The sequence below is a fragment of the Dreissena polymorpha genome, chromosome 6 (genome assembly GCF_020536995.1).
Source record: "Dreissena polymorpha isolate Duluth1 chromosome 6, UMN_Dpol_1.0, whole genome shotgun sequence".
Classification (NCBI taxonomy): Eukaryota; Metazoa; Mollusca; class Bivalvia; order Myida; family Dreissenidae; genus Dreissena; species Dreissena polymorpha.
In genome coordinates this window covers 16,635,320-16,652,324 of record NC_068360.1, presented here as the reverse complement: position 1 = coordinate 16,652,324, position 17,005 = coordinate 16,635,320, and the positions used below count along the sequence as shown (strand labels likewise).

Sequence of the window (17,005 nt, the reverse complement as noted above, 5' to 3'; positions counted from 1 at the left end):
CTTAACAAATCAACACTTTACATGAAAATATTAACGGATTTTAAAGATTTTTTCAAGGTGGTTTTAAAGACTGTTTTACCTCTGTAAGAACCCTTGCCTTAACAAAAAACATCATGAAAACAATCCCAAGCTAGGTTCCTATGCAAGCTTACTATATCCAAGTTTCATGAAGATCTGTTCATGCGAACTAAATTTATCAACAAGAAACACCGTCCAAAAACATCCTCAATCTAATAACCAGGATTTTCAACTTCCTTGAAAAACTGGATAATTATTGGCATAATAAAGAGTTACAAGCAACATCAAGCCTGAACTTTCATGTCAAACATATCAATTCATTCCTTTATTCAACATATTGTTACATCTAACACAAGAAAAATCACTTTGAACTGAATATTATGCGAAAATGATTGGACGATGCAAGTTAACATGTGTTTTAAAAGTACCTTAAAATAAACTGAAGAGCAAAAAAAAAGCCTTCGTAATGGTTCAAGCACAGCTAGGTTCTGTTCTGAAAAATAAAAGAATATATTTCCATTATATATGAGCCCCACTTTTGGAAAACTGGTCTTAATTTATGTGCGTAGTGTCCTTCCAGATTAGCCTGTTCAGTCCACACAGGCTAATCAGGGTGGACACTTCACGCAAAGACTAGATTTTCATTCATGGGAGACTTCCTTGCTACAAAAAGTGTGATTATCCTGAGCAGACACTGAACATGCTAGTCTGGAAGGACACTTGATGCACATGCATTAAGCCCTGTTTTCCCACAGTGTGGATCTTGATGTGATTATAGTGTATGTTCATGAACATGAGAATAAATACATTTGAGCCACGCTCTGTGAAAAGGGGGTTAAATGCATATGCATAGTGTCGTCCCAGATAAGCCTGTGAGCACTGCACAGGCTAATCTAGGATGACATTTTACGCACATGACAAGTCAGGGCCCTCAATCAATCAAATCTGCCGCCGAATTTTGGCGGCAGTCCCCCACCTGAAAATTATACTTTTTCCCCTTTTGGGGGGAAAAAATCCCCCTAAAAAAAAATAATTTTTTTTTAATAGTAAGATTATTATATCTCAATTCTATTTCAATTCAATCTTTTCAAACATACTTAATTCATGGTTCAAACAAAAATCTCAAACCTAAATTCAAGCACTTTTCAAGGACTTTTTAAGGCCAAATTTTCATTTTCAAGGCCGAGAACCGTATGTTAGTTTCCTTTAAAAAATGCATTTTCAAGCCAGATTAACACAGTATATATCATTAATTTGCTCTAACACATTAAAATAATTTCACAATAAATCATTTGTGTTATTTCTAATTATTACATACACATAAATGTTATCCATCCTTAACTCAATAAGTCTCACATATGTATTTACTTTTTAAAGTTATTACAAACAAACACACTGTCTCTTTATATGCTCACATCAAACAGACTAGTTCATTTCATTTAAACAGAAGTCAGTTACTATAACATTTTGTATTTCACAGGGCTGTTGTTGTTAATGTCTGTTTTAGATTGCACAGTTTTAACAATAGCACCTTCCTGTTTCACCAAAAAGCACAATGCAGGACCCCTGTTTGCTTCTCAATTTCATGTTTTCTTTGTGGGTTTCCCCTTTATCGTGGCTTTTCAAAGCGCTTTCACCCATTCCCCCCGACACCAATGGTCTTTATATAGACCCAACAATGTGCTTTTCAAATGTCATTTGTTTTCTGTTCCGAGGAACATTCATAAGTTTCGCGCAAAACATAACGATAAACGTCATTTTGACAACTTCTTTATGACCAGAAAATAGCGCCATGAATATTCATGTTTAAGGAATGTTGACGTATCGTATAAGTTGAAATTATTTAAGCATTTTTCTGCATATCATCTGTGTTTATGACCAGAAAGTAGCGCCAGGAATATTCAGTTAACCACTCTGGTTTGAAACGACACTTCCCCATCGCTGAATTTTTACTCGCGAAAATTGATCACAATGGCGAACCTCTGACGTAGTACACATAATCTGTGACGTGTACACTTAATGTTTCGTACCCAATAGTGTACGAAACTTATATTTTGGTACACATTTTTTGCGCGAAGGAATTTATGATAAATGTTCGTAATATTTTCCATAAGAACGATTTAAGTTTATGGCGATGATAAAAGTAATTTTGAACAAAATAAAAATTTTCAAGGCTTTTTTACATGAAATAAGTACTTTTCTAGCACTTTTTCAAGGCCAACCTTTGTTCAAGGGCTTTTCAAGCCTAGGACTCGTTTTCAAGCACTTTTCAAGCCCTGTGCGAACCCTGTAATTATGAAAAATGCAATGAATATAGTGCAAACATGTACACATGTCATAATGAGAGTGTAGTTAAAAAAATCCCCCAAAAAGGGAAACGCCGCAAAAATTCCCCCTACTAAGGACCTCTTCCCCCAAAGTAGAGTGAGGGCGCTGAAAATCAAAGCATCAATGGAATTAGGGACTGTAACTGAGAAAAAAGATATTTTTTTGATTTTCAGATTATTTACCAATAAAAGCAATAACATCAGCTAAAAAAGCCCTGTTTAATCTAACAGCAACATAAAAAATGTCCATTTAAACACATGATAGGCTTTTAATTACTGCAGGGATTTTTTTTGCTTTTATTTGTTACAGCCTGTGCCATTTGAATTGGGAAAATTAGCGCGATAAACCGTGAAATTGGGAACATAGCGCGATAAACCATGATATTGGAAAAAATTAAGCATCATAAATATGGTTTTATAATAAAGTAACAGAATTAATATTGTTTTTAAGTGCATGTTCAGGGGATTTTCTAGCCATTTTGGGAAAAGGAGTCTGGTCAAATTTTGATTTTTTTTCAGTCAATACAAGTGGCAAATTTGGAAATTATATATAAACAAAAAGGACTACATTAAAGTTATATATCTTGTAGGATGTTTAAAAAATAAATTTGAAATATAGAGTTAAGAAATCATAATTAAGTCATAGGAGACTTCTTTCTTAAAAAAAAAAAAAAAATTCTTTTTTTTTTTTTTTTTGGGGGGGGGGGGGGGGGGGGGGGGGGGAATTGGGCTTTTTTTGGTAAATTTTGGTCAGATTTTTGGGAACAAACGTGCAATTTTGCGATTGGGAAGCAGCCTAAAATCGGCTGTAATTTTGAGCAAAAAAAATCACTGTATGTAACTGAAACAACAGAACAATACACTGACCTCCATACTGATTAATAACTCACTATCGAGTGTATGCAACCTGAATCCCTCACACTAATTCATAACTCACCCTCAAATCTATGCAGCCTGAATCGCGCTAGAAGCTTCAGTATATGTGTAGAGTAGTCAAGGCCATTCCAGTGTTGAAGGTAGTCAGATAGCACCAGGTCCACTGTGGGGATGCCTTCCTGCAGGAGATACACCACACAATTTTGTCTAATAGATAACAGGGTCCGTATTCACCAAACCATTCTTAGACTTACTGTTATTAACCAAAATTTATATAAATGGGCCCTGCTTTGTAAAAAGGGGTTTTAATGCATGTGCATAAAGTGTCGTCCCAGATTAGCCTGTGCAGTCCACACAGGCTAATCAGGGACAACACTTTTTGCCTTAACTGCATTTTTGTTAAAAAGAGACTTTCTAAAATAGAAAAATATCATAAAAGCGGAAAGTGTCGTCCCTGATTAGCTTGTGCACACTGATTAGCCGGTGCACACTAAACAGGCTAATCTGGGCCAACACTTGATGCACAATCATTAAACCCCCTGTACACAGAGCACGGCCGAAATATAGGTCTTTACTACTAAGCTTACCTTTATTTTAAAGCAGTTTTAGTACATGACAATTTGATGAATATTCATTACTTTTCTAATTAAGTCAAAGAATTTGTTGGTGAGTACGGGCCCAGGGCCTTTATTTAAAATTCTCCTTCAGGAAATTCCTGAAATTCATAATACTCATTTAGTAGGGATTATACAAGTCATGTAGACATAGTTGTACATAACATGGTTAAAAACAATTCAAAAACTTGGAAAAAATGGTAATTATTTGCTTTTCAATTAACATACCTTTAAATGAGCTTAAGGGACTGTTAATTCTCCAAACAATAACTGTCCGAATCTCCTTTTGAAGCCTGGCCTCAACATTTTTATACAGTTGGGTATACAAATTATCATAGCTGAAAAATGGGGAAAACAAGAGCTGTCTCCATAGGATGACATATGCCCCCAATAAACGCTTTGATAGAAGTTATTGAAGTGCACTAAGTGACCCCGTGACCTAGTTTTTGACCCGGCATGACTCATATTCGAACTTGACCTAGATATTGTCTAGATACAACTTCTGACCAAGTTTGGTAAAGATCGGATGAAACTATTTGAATAAGAGAGCGGACATAAAAGAGCGACAGACTAACAGACTGACTGACAGTGCAAAAACTATATACCCCCTTTTCTTCGAAAGGGGGCATAAAAAACTTCCATGTTACAAAATTTCAAAACATGGATAACAGTATCCTCATACTTAATGAAATATCTAACAATCTTTCAGTGACAAAAAGGTAATTTGAATCTTACACAAACCTGAATAAAATCTTCAAACTCTCTAAGCAACGATAGAAGGGTGGTCACACGCTCTTTATTCTTCTCTGTCTTTGGCTGCATAATTTCTGAAAATAAAAACAAACTCACTTTTGTTTTAATTACAGGTACCATAAGCATTCCTTTTTTCATAAAATAACATAAAGTTAATTAAAGCACATAACAGTTGTGACAAATATCCCCAACACCCCAAGTCATAATATTCCAGGTGAACTTGGATTCTTTAGCAACTTTTAATGCAGGTTGAAAGGCAATATCAGATGCTCATCCTGAACACTTTTTTGCATAGGTCAGCTACTAAAAAAAGGTATTTTTAACTGACTCGGAATGAACACTCTTTCTGGCAACAAATTAACTAACGAGAACAAAGGCTGAATGTAATATAAATACATATACAACTTTACCTTCATGTAAAGTCTCTGAGATCCAGAATTCAAATCTAGTAGCAGCCGTTGCATCCCGCGTGTAGGACATCATGTGCTTCAGAGCCTGAGACCGTAACACTGCCCCTATCTGACTGGGAAACTGTGCACAGGACAAGATACATTGGCAAATACAAAGAAATACCAACTTTGAAGTCTTCCAGCCAGAAATTTTCAGTTTGACATGGACTTTATTGATCTAAATTGCCTAGAATCAATATTCAGGGGTGTCAATTGTTCCATATTTGAAATCAGGAAAATTAAGCCAAGATCCTAAGGTTGAAGGATAAAAGAGGATAGAGAGCCCCCCAACCCCAAACCAGACCATCCGTAACACTGCGCATGTGTATTTGTCATTCTATACAAATGTTAAAAAGAACGTTGAAAATAAATTAAAATCGACGAAACATACCGTATCAGAAAAAGATGGCCCAAAACATGTTGAGATACCTATTTTGCACATGAAATAAAATATACATATTCTTTGACTGCAGAAAATGAAAACCAGTAGCCAGTAACCTAGCAAATACGCAATCAATATATAATTTGGTTGACATATTGCTTAAAAATATTTTTTGCAGTGCTTTACTATGCTAAAAGATAATTTAAAATTTCAAGATGAACATTTGCAACATTCATAGAATTGTACGGTTTTCCGAAAGAAGCGAAGAGGTTTCGTCAGTTACTGCTCATGTCAGTGCCAGCCGCTTACCATTCAGAAATCAATAAATAAAAGACCGGGCAAAATTGGTACCTAGTGCAAATGTCCAGAATGCCGATGAGGCTATAAAAATATTCGTTTCCAAATGATCGTGCACTCAAAGAATTTGTCCCTAACCCCACCCCCCTTCAACAAACTCATCGGCTTTACATTCATCTCAAAATCGACCCTGGATGACTCAAATCTGCATTTCCGGAATAATCCCGAAAATTGACACCCTTTAATATTACAGACAGCTTTTCAAAGTTTAAATAAAAAATGTATCAAACTTTTGATATTAGAGGACTCTCCGCTCACAAATACATGTAATTAACAAGCAAATTCGTTTAATTGATATCCCCCGCCAATATGCTTCTGGACACAAAAGTGTTGTATTTGACACTTAAAAAAAAAAGCATTTTCCAAGATACAAAGGGCCATAACTCTGTTATTAACAGATGGTGTACAATGCCATTAGGCGTGCATCATCCTCTTATCCATATATATACTCATACCAAGTTTCATTGAAATCTGCCAAAGCACTTCCAAGATATGGCTCCGGACACAAAAAAGCATTTTTCCAAGATACAAAGGGCCATAACTCTGTTATTAACAAATGGTGTACAATGCCATTAGGCGTGCATCATCCTCTTATCCATATATATACTCATACCAAGTTTCATTGAAATCCGCCAAAGCACTTCCAAGATATGGCTCCGGACACACGGAAAGACGGACAACGCCAAAACAATAGCCCACCGCCTATGGCTGGGGATAATAAGAGACAAGGGACAAAATTGTCACAAAACCAGGTTTTCATTGTGAAAAAAAAATCTGATAAAGGGAGAAAACTCAAACTGAACTTTTGAAATGACCAAAAAAATTAACCCCCTTTGTAAGTTTTTTTTTTTTTAAATCTATTTTTAGTCGTGGCGACCTTGACATTGGAGATATTGACGTGATTCTTTCATGGGACACACCGTCCCATGATGGTGAACAAATGTGCCAAATGATTTTAAAATCTCACAATGAATGACATAGTTATGGCCAGGACAAGCTCATTTATGGCCATTTTTGACCTTTGAACTCAAAGTGTGACCTTGACCTTGGAGATATCGACGTAATTATTTCGCGCGACACACCGTCCAATGATGGTGAACAAATGTGCCAAATGATTTTAAAATCTGACGATGAACGACATTGTTATGGCTCGGACAAGCTCATTTATGGCCATTTTTGACCTTTGAACTCAAAGTGTGACCTTGACCTTGGAGATATCGACGTAATTATTTCGCGCGACACACCGTCCAATGATGGTGAACAAACGTGCCAAATGATTTTAAAATCTGACAATGAACGACATAGTTATGGCCCGGACAAGCTTATTCCGCCAGCCCGCCAGCCAGCCAGCCCGCCCGCATTCGCCAATCTAATAACCAGTTTTTTCCTTCGGAAAACCTGGTTAAAAACAAAACCAGTTCGATTTCATATAGAATGTAAATAAAGTTTCTCTGGTCGCAGTTGTCCAACTTCAAACAAACTAGGACAGTCATTGAAGATGAGAAATATCCCTGCAATACAGCTCATTTCAAGCAGGTGCAACACTTAAATATAAGTAAAGTAAATCTCAAAATGTTGTCATTTGCTACTTCAAATTGAGCACACATAAAATTGACAGCCTTAGTTCAAGGGCATATATCTCTACAAAAAAAACAGATTGATTCACAAGAAATAACATCCTGCACTTCTGCATAGAATAAACATTTGTTTTATAGGTTTCATGATGACGGACATTTGCAACATTCGTAGAATTGCACAGTTTTGGCATATTTTTTAATGAAACTTGAAACATGGATAGATGGCAATATGGAGATTACAGTCTAACCTGTCAATAAAGACCACTCAAGGGATTTGGTAGTTGTGGTCTTTGTTCACAGGTGGTCTTTATTCCCAGGGTCGATTGAAACTTTGCAAAATATGCTAGTAGTTTTTCAACAGGTACCTTACCTATGTATGTGCTCTATTGTTTTAATGTTTTAATACTTATGCATGTTTAATGAAATAAAGGATTGAAAACACAGTTTCGAAATTATGTTTATTATTTCCATTCCCTTATTATTTATTTCATTAATCATATACATGTATAAATATCTATTGACATACATGTATATGTACATGTCATTCAGTATGTTCTGGATTTGAGTTTTTTCTACACCAAGATCAGTAGCCACTTGTCTACAACTGTGTCCTTTACCTAACAAACGAATGACCTTAACACGTTCTTCCAACGTCAAGAACTTACGCTTGGAAGCCATGATGGTAAACCTGAACTGACAATTTACTTTTCTATAATCTATTCACGTCTTATCATGGAGAAATTTAAGAAGGGAATGACTTTCCAAATGTTTGTATTTAGGGCATCGTGATTGAAATGAAACCGTTAATTTCCTTAATGAGTTGATGAAAGCCCCAAACTTGTCTTTGATATTTTCGGCAATTAGTACATTAATCACGAGTCACTTAAATACAAAGGCAAATTTTCACACTTTTGACAACCGTCAATTGCATAAAAGAAGTAGGCGACTACCAATTAGCAATGCTTGTTAAATAAACAACTGCTATCGAGTGCAATAAACTGTCACTTGCCAATATCCCCATAGCGACAGACGATTCCACTGGTTAGATGTGTATCACGTGACTACACAGTGTCATGGTGGGCGTTTTGTTTTTTGAAAGTTGCGAAATCGTTGATTTTTTTTATTGCAGTGGTCGTTGTAAGCTATCAAAATAGACTTTTGGGAATGTAAAAAGGCGGTCTTTGGTCTTTGTTCGCAGGTGGGCTTTATTCGCAGGTTCAATATATAGTGAAATCGTTCGGGAGGAAATCGGTGAGGTCGTTATTGACTGTTGGTCGCTATTAACAGGCGGTCGCTAGGGCAGATTGGACTGTACATGTATGCACGTCTTTTCATTTTGTTCCTACGTCAACAATTCTGGTTGATATGGCAATAACAACAAAAATCTAACGATGCTGGAATTTCTGACAATGGTGGAGCCGGTAGGGGACATATATTGCTTGGCAATAGTCTTGTTGTTTATACTATTTCCTGTTTCAGGGCTCGACATTAACGTTAGTCAATCCGTGTTTCAAGTTTCATGTAAAAATATGAAGAACTTTTAAAGTTATCACAGGATCCAGAAAAGTGTGACAGACTCACAGACTGACGGACACACAGAGCGCAAACCATAAGTGCCCTCCAGTGAAACCGGTAGGGGACAACAACTCTACAGTTCAGGGGTTTTCAGCCTAATATAACAGAGGCCTATTAATGTCCACTTCCCAACTGAAAATTTCTTTAAAATCATGCAGTTTTCCCAAGAATCCTAACTTACACCAGCTTTTTCATTCCCCAAAGCAGTAATTTTAGCGAAAATTTTCCCAAATTGAGCAATACTTCCCAAAATCCATAGGCTGAGGCTTTTTCCCAATGAAGCGAGGAAAACCCCTGCAGTTTCATGTTGATACGCAAAAAACTGAAGGAATAGTTTGCTACCCATAGTCATGTGCAGCATGGTCAACCAACCAAGTAACCAACAGGGTGATTAAAATATTTTCTGCACTAACAGTTTGCAGGGGTAAAATAAGATATACATGTACCAGTGCCCCAGATAAGCTGCGTATCTGCGTCTTTCACCCTATTAAAATGTCAAAAAACGCAAAGAAATTCAATAACATGCGTATTGAAAACGCAACCATTTTGATTTGTACGCAAATTCGTCAAATTCGATGCGTACGACACAATGGCTTCAATCGAAAATGCTTTGCTTATTTTCGGTAATTTCTCTTTGAAATAATTATCGTCACGCGTCTTTATTAAGCAAGCGCCTGGATGACGGAGCATGAAAACAGTCAAGCTTTATTCAAACTCTCTGCGTTCTAGATTTCATAGTTAAATAAAGCGTCTGATCAAATTAATTTCCTCGACATACATGCATTTTTAATCTGACTTTATCCGTCGCTCATTGTACATGTATTTAAAAAGCGCCTGTACTTTCAGTTTCTATAACGATGCGAAACAAAAATATCTAAGAGAGGTCGAAAGACGTCCGCTATTGTTGCGCAAAAATATCAGTCGATCGCAAACTGTTTCGAACCAAGAAAGCAAGAGCCAAATGATCATTCGTGTTATCGATTTTTTTTTGTTTTAAGTTTATATTAAGGACAGTTTCAATGATTAAAATGTTATGAAACATCAGTTTATTAAAGTTAATTATGATAGTTTAAAGTTTTATTGAATCAATACAAGTGAGCATCTTCCACAAAGGTAAAACATCAGTGATATAAAGGTATGCATTTTTATTAATCATTTCACCCTATTTCAAGAAGGAAATCACCCTATTTTTCAAAATCAATGGGTGAAAACCCTATTTCTCAAATAATTATCTGGGGCACTGATGTACCATTCAATAATTGTAAATAGTGGTTCAGTAATTAAAGAGATGATACAAGTGAGAACATGGAAAATACACCAAAATTGAAAACAACAAGGAGCTTGTAAATAAAGTCACTGTTGTTACCTCTAGTGACTCAATATTGTCTAATATGTCCTGGAAACATCGCACCAGTATAAATGGTATTGTTTTCACGCCCAGTATATGACCCTGCTGGTCTCGGGAATAGTTAGACCTTGTGGCCAGTGAGTTGATGATAGGAATGGGGTCTATCTTCCGTCGTTTACGAGACTGAAATGAAATTGAGCATTTTCCTGTGAAAACTGAGCTAAATGTATATGCATAACTGCCTTACCAGATAAGCATGTGAAATCAGCACAGGTTGCCCTTACTGGCACAAGATCCATGATGGAGGTGCCTGGTTGCACTTACCGGCACGAGATCCATGGTTAAGTTGCCCTGTTGCACTTACCAGCACGAGATCCATGGTAAAGCTGCCTGGTTGCACTTACCGGCACGAGATCCACGGTGGAGCTGCCTGGTTGCACTTACCGGCACGAGATTCACGGTTAAGCTGCCCAGTTGCACTTACCAGCACGAGATCCACAGTGGAGCTGCCTGGTTACACTTACCAGCACAAGATCCATGGTGGAGCTGCCTGGTTGAACTTACCTGCACGAGATCCACCGTGGAGCTGCCTGGTTGCACTTACCGGTACGAGGTCCATGGTGGAGCTGCCTGGTTGCACTTACCTGCACGAGATCCACGGTGGAGGTGCCCGGTTGCACTTACCGGCACGAGGTCCACTGTTGAGCTGCCCGGTTGCACTTACCTGCACGAGATCCACGGTGGAGCTGCCCGGTTGCACTTACCGGCACGAGATCTACAGTGGAGGTGCCCGGTTGCAGTCTCTCCTCCAGAGTCTTCTGCCAGTCAGAGTCCACATTCTGGTGCGGCGTTTTCTCCTGGATCTGCCGCACTTCCTCCTTCCACTTGCGGTCGTACGTCGGGAAAAACGACTGAAACAGAATTCAAGTTGACGTGACATTTGTATGTCAGGCTGCATAAACACTCACTGAAGATGAGGAAACATCCCTGATGGGTGTGCTTCAATACTCTAAACCACAAATTTAACAAGACTATTGTCAAGCAATAAAAGTCCCCTACTAGTGAAAATCCACCGTTTTAAGCAATATTTCTAGTCTATTTGTTGCCATAGCAACCAGAATTCTTGACGCAGGAACAAAATAAAATGACGTGCATAATCTCCATATTGCCATCTATCCATGTTTCAAGTTTCATGAAAAAATATGAGAAACTTTTAAAGTTATGTCAGGATCCACAATTTTCAGCAATATTTCTAGTCTATTCGTTGCCATAGCAACCAGAATTCTTCATGTAGGAACAAAATGAAATGATGTGCATAATCTTCATATTGCCATCTGTCCATGTTTCAAGTTTCATGAAAAAATATGAAGAACTTTTAAAGTTATCCCAGGATCCAGAAAAGTGTGACAGACACACAGACACAGGTTTCACCAGTATGGGACTAATTATGCAATAGACAGGACCTATTTGTACAACTTTGAAAGAGGGACACCCTAGTATCATTTCTTTGAACTTTCGTGAAAATCTGCCTTAAGGTTCAGGTGAAGATGTTGTTATCCCCACGCTGGGGATATTGTGGTTATATCCGTCGTCTGTCTGTCCGTCCGTCCTGGCCACAATTATCTCCTATACTATTAGCACTAGAACCTTGAAACTTATACACATGGTAGCTATGAGCATATGCGACGGTGCACTATTCGGAATTTTGATCTGACCCCTGGGTCAAAAGTTATGGGGGTTGGGGTGGGGCCGGATCAGAGATTTTTCTGCGACTGCGTTTCGAAAAAGGCTCATAACTACCGTGTCCCTTCAGATATTGCTTTCATATTTGGTATAATTTATTAGACAATCTTTCAAAAATAAAAAAAGGAAAAATATTTTATTTTATTTTTTTTTTGGGGGGGGGGGGGGCAGGGGGGGGTTGAGAGGGGGTATAATGTGGGGTGTGGTAATTTATTAGACGATCTTTCAAAAATAAAAATGGGGGGAGGGGGGGGGGGAGTGAGAGGGGGTATAATGTGGGGTGTGGTAATTTATTAGATGATGTTTAAAAAACAAAAAATTGGGGGGTGGCGGGTAGGGGGGGGTGGGGGTGAAAGAGGGGTATAATGTGGGGTGGGGTAATTTATTAGATGATGTTTAAAAAAAATGGGGGGGGGGGGTGGGAGGTTGGGGGGGGGGGAGGGATTCTGGATAGGGGCGTGGGATATTGTTTGGGTGGAATCCATTGTGGTATTCAGGTAAGTGTTGTTTTGTAAAAGCAATAATAAAATGTGATCATAAATAAAGAAGTTGTGGCAATTTAAGCAAAATGTTCAATTATCTAACTGTAAAAGGGGCCATAATTAGGTAGACATGCTTGATACAGTGGTCTGCTCTTGTTTATAGGTTGGGGTCATGTTGGTAAACAAGTATGCAACATATAAAAGCAATATGTCAAAGGATATAGGAAATATTTGGGGTAATAGGCAAACTTTAACATAGATTTATCAATAATATGCATATTTTAAGTATAAAAGGGGCAATACTTATGACAAATGCTTGATAGAGTTGTATGCTCTTGTTTATATGTTGGGGTGATGTTGGTAAACAAGTATGCAAAATATGAAAGCAATATGTCAAGGGACAATGAAAATAAATGGGTTAGTACGAAAACTTTAACATTTGCTGCATATCTAAGTGGAAAAGGGGCCATAATTATGAAAAAATGCTTGATAGTGTTGTCTGCTCTTGTTTATAGGTTGGGGTCATGTTGGTCAATAAGTATGAAAAATATGTAAGCAATATGTCAAGGGACAATGAAAATAATTGGGGTAGTACGAAAACTTTAACATTTGCACGCTAACAGAACAGAACCGCCGACGCCGGGGCGAGTAGGATAGCTCCACTATATATATTTCCAGCGATTTTCCTTGTCCAATTGGGAAAAGTACCCGTACCGGTCCAATTGGGAAAAATTGAGTCGTGAAAACCTCAAAATTGGGAAAAATTGAGTCGTGAAATCCTTAAATTGGGAAATCGCGTCGTGAAGTTTGGGTCTTAATGAATACATCATACAGTTCATACTTAATTGAACATACCCATTAAAATAATCATTTGCAGGCATGCCTTAATGAACATTAAGTAATAAAGTTGATATAAATAACAGAATATTATAAAGAACACACAAAATCAATTACTAGTCGTTTTAATCTCTTATAAAGCAATGTCTCTGTCTTTCATTTTTTTGAAAATTTCAACAATCTTTGATGTTTGATCATCTATCAGTTGCTGGCATCCCTCTCTGCACAGCATCATTAGTGCTGTCAATGTGTCCTGTGATAGACGGTTCCGATTGGTCGTGCAAAGATTGTTCATTAGACTGAACACCCTTTCCACAGAGGCAAGGTCACAAACCGACGTAAAACAGTACGCTGGCTGCCTGACAAAAGAACCGGAAACAGTAACGACTCTATTGATTGCACGCGCTGAATAATAAAACCCGAAATTAATCGAGCGCGTGGTTACACACAACTATATGATTTTCTTTGTTCGCTCGCAGAAAGTTGGGTTTTGTTACGAAACTTTCAATCGTTTTGAAAAAAAATTCGGACGCCGATTGGGATTTTTTCAGATGCCGATTGGGAATTAGGGAATTTTCGCTCCATTGGGAAAGTACCGTTTACCGGTACTTTATAAAGAAGGAGGAAAATCGCTGATTTCATATACATGTATAATAGTCGAGCTAAAAAGGCTCATACCTGCTGTGTCCCTTCAGATATTGCTTTCATATTTGGTATGCATGTGTATCTGGACAAGACCTTTCAATGCGCATGAAATTTTTTACCACTGTGACCTTGACCTTGAACTTAGGGTCCGCATTTAGATTTTGAAATCTATTAAGTGGTTATCTACCCAATCAGAAGAAGTGCAAGCATCTTCATCAGACAAAGGAATTTTTCAACAATGAAGCTTGTGTATTGAAAACACATATAGATTTACACAGTAGTGGCTCAGATATGTATTTAGTAGTCAATTGTTTGTGTTAACTCATCTGTGAAATGGTTTAGCTCATCCATCAAATGTTTATATAAGGGTTTATAAAATATTGGCGCAAATGGACACCTGTGTATGAGAGAAGAGATAGAATGCAGTCAAGCATAAAAAGCATGAGAAACTTATGATATAGAGCCTCAAGAATCTATAAAAGGGCTGAAACTTTCAATTTGTTCAATTACACTTTTAGGTTCATTACTGAAAATCTGTCAAAATGTGCAAGTGGGAAAAATGTGAGAAACAATTTAAAGTAAGATGGACTTTGAACAGGCACATCAAAGACAGACATGAAATTCAACATTTTCATTGTTGTGTACCAGATTGCGATAGAAAATGTCTGAGACGCTTCTATTTAGTCAACCATTTAACCTCAAAACATAACTTTTCCAAAACAGAAGCAATAAGAGAGCATGTTCAGCCATCTCATAAGTCATTCCAATGAGGATGACATGTACGTAATGGACGTCAGTGAAGTTGATTCAGTATTAGATTTGTTAGGAGAGCAGGATGAGGAGGAGAAATTAGGGTATAGATTTTCACTCATTTTTTAGGTTATTTTACATTAACTTCTTCATTTCTACATAGAACTAGAGGTTTGTCACAGACGTGATGAATACCCCCACATGCCGCATTGATACATAATATTTTTCATGTTGTCTTCACAAAAAACAGCAGACACCATGCTCAATTTTTAAAACGCACAAAGTGACTCCTTGACCTAGTTTTTGACCCAGAAAGGCCCATGTTCTAACTTGGCCTTAAGATAATCTCCATAAAACTTCTGACCAAGTTTGGTGAAGATCTGATGTAAACTACTTGAATTAGAGAGCGGACACCATGCTGAATGCTAAAAAACGCACTAAGTGACCCCGTGACCTAGTTTTAGGCCCAAAATGGCCCATGTTCAAACTTGTCCTAGAGATCATTTAGATAAAACTTGTGACCAAGTTTGGTGAGGATTGGATGAAAACTAATTGAATTAGAGAGCTGACAACATGGGGAGGTTTAAAACGCACTAAGATACCCAGTGACCTAGTTTTTTACCCGGCATGACCCATATTCAAACTTGACCTAGACATCATCTAGATACAACTTCTGCCCAAGTTTGGTGAAGATTGGATGAAAACTACTTGAATAAGAGAGCGGACAACATTGTGATGTTTAAAACGCACTAAGTGACCCCTTGACCTTGTTTTGACCCGGCATGACCCATATTCAAACTTGTCCTTGACAATATCAAGATACAACTTCTGACCAATTTTGGTGAAGATTGGATAAAAACTACTTGAATTAGAGAGGGGACAACATGGTGAGGTTTAAAACACACTAAGTGACCCCGTGACCTAGTTTTTGACCCGGCATGGCCCATCTTCGAACTTGCATGACCTACACATCATCAAGTTACAACTTCTGACCAAGTGTGGTGAAGATAGGATTTAAACTACTTGAATTAGAGAGCAGACACCATGCTCAATGTGTTAAACGTACTAAGTGACCCTGTGATCTAGTTTTTGATCTGGCATGGCTTCTGACCAAGTTTGGTGAAGATCTGATGAAAATTACTTGAATAAGAGAGAGAACATCATGCTGAATGTTAAAAAACGCACTAAGTGACCGCGTGACCTAGTTTTTAACCCAACCCGGCAAGGCCCATGTTTGAACTTGCCTAAAGATCATCTAGATACAACTTCTGACCAAGTTTGGTGAAGATCGGATGAAAACTACTTGAATTAGAGAGCGGACAACATGCTGAATGTTTAAAACGCACTAAGTGACCCGTTGACCTAGTTTTTGACCCGGCAAGGCCCATGTTCGAATTCGGCCTAGACATCATGTAGATACAACTTCTGACCAAGTTTGGTGAAGATCGGATGAAAACTACTTGAATTAGAGAGCAGACAACATGCTGAATGTTTAAAACGCACTAAGTGACCCCGTGACCTAGTTTTTGACCCGGCAAGGCCCATGTTCGAACTTGGCCTAGACATCATCTAGATACAACTTCTGACAAGGTTTGGTGAAGATTGGATGAAAACTACTTGAATTAGAGAGCGGACAACATGCTGAATGTTTAACGCGCACTAAGTGACCCTGTGACCTAGTTTTTGACCTGGCAAGGCCAATGTTCGAACTTGGCCTAGACATCATGTAGATACAACTTCTGACCAAGTTTGGTGAAGATCGGATGAAAACTACTTGAATTAGAGAGCGGACACTTAATACGGACCGACAGACAAGTTCACTCCTATATGCCCCTAAACTTCGTTTGTGGGGGTATAATTTCTTCAAATTTATACTGAACATCTCTTATGACAATACAGTCAATCTCAACTATGCATGGCCCCATTACCAACCCTGGGGCGCCCCTGGGTCACACATGCGGCGTGGGGATACGCGTCAGCCTCTGCCGCGCCATTTCTAGTTTTAGTTGTTTTAAGCAAATTGTTGATAACACCAGAGGGCAATCTACTACAATAGCTCACCCTTTTTTATTAGGCAAAATTATGGACCTGCAGTTTTAACTTGATGGACCGGGTTCCATGTTCACAAAGCTTTTTAGGGTAAACTAAGGGAATTCCTAGAATTCATTAAATTTCTTAAGTCTCTAGATATGTTTTTCCAGGTATTTTTATATTAATTTGTTTTTAAAGAGTACATATTATTATGGTGAATACTAATTTAACATTTTGAAGG

The 17,005-nt window shown here is 37.9% G+C and overlaps 1 protein-coding gene across 4 annotated transcripts in view; it reads right to left on the bottom strand.

The window, feature by feature from the left end:
- The window catches only part of LOC127833702 (centromere protein I-like), a 107,607-nt gene that overhangs the window by 55,991 nt on the left and 34,611 nt on the right, over positions 1-17,005 (bottom strand). For all 4 annotated transcript variants that reach the window (XR_008027565.1, XR_008027566.1, XM_052359119.1 and 1 more), the window contains 6 exons: positions 11,041-11,187; positions 10,295-10,459; positions 4,999-5,119; positions 4,577-4,662; positions 3,283-3,400; positions 447-511 (listed from right to left, as the gene is read on the bottom strand). Coding sequence is in view for 2 of the 4 variants with exons in the window: in XM_052359119.1 (XP_052215079.1) it covers positions 447-511; positions 3,283-3,400; positions 4,577-4,662; positions 4,999-5,119; positions 10,295-10,459; positions 11,041-11,187 (702 nt within the window). In the remaining 2 variants the exon portion in view is untranslated. The remainder of the gene's footprint in view (positions 1-446; positions 512-3,282; positions 3,401-4,576; positions 4,663-4,998; positions 5,120-10,294; positions 10,460-11,040; positions 11,188-17,005) is intronic.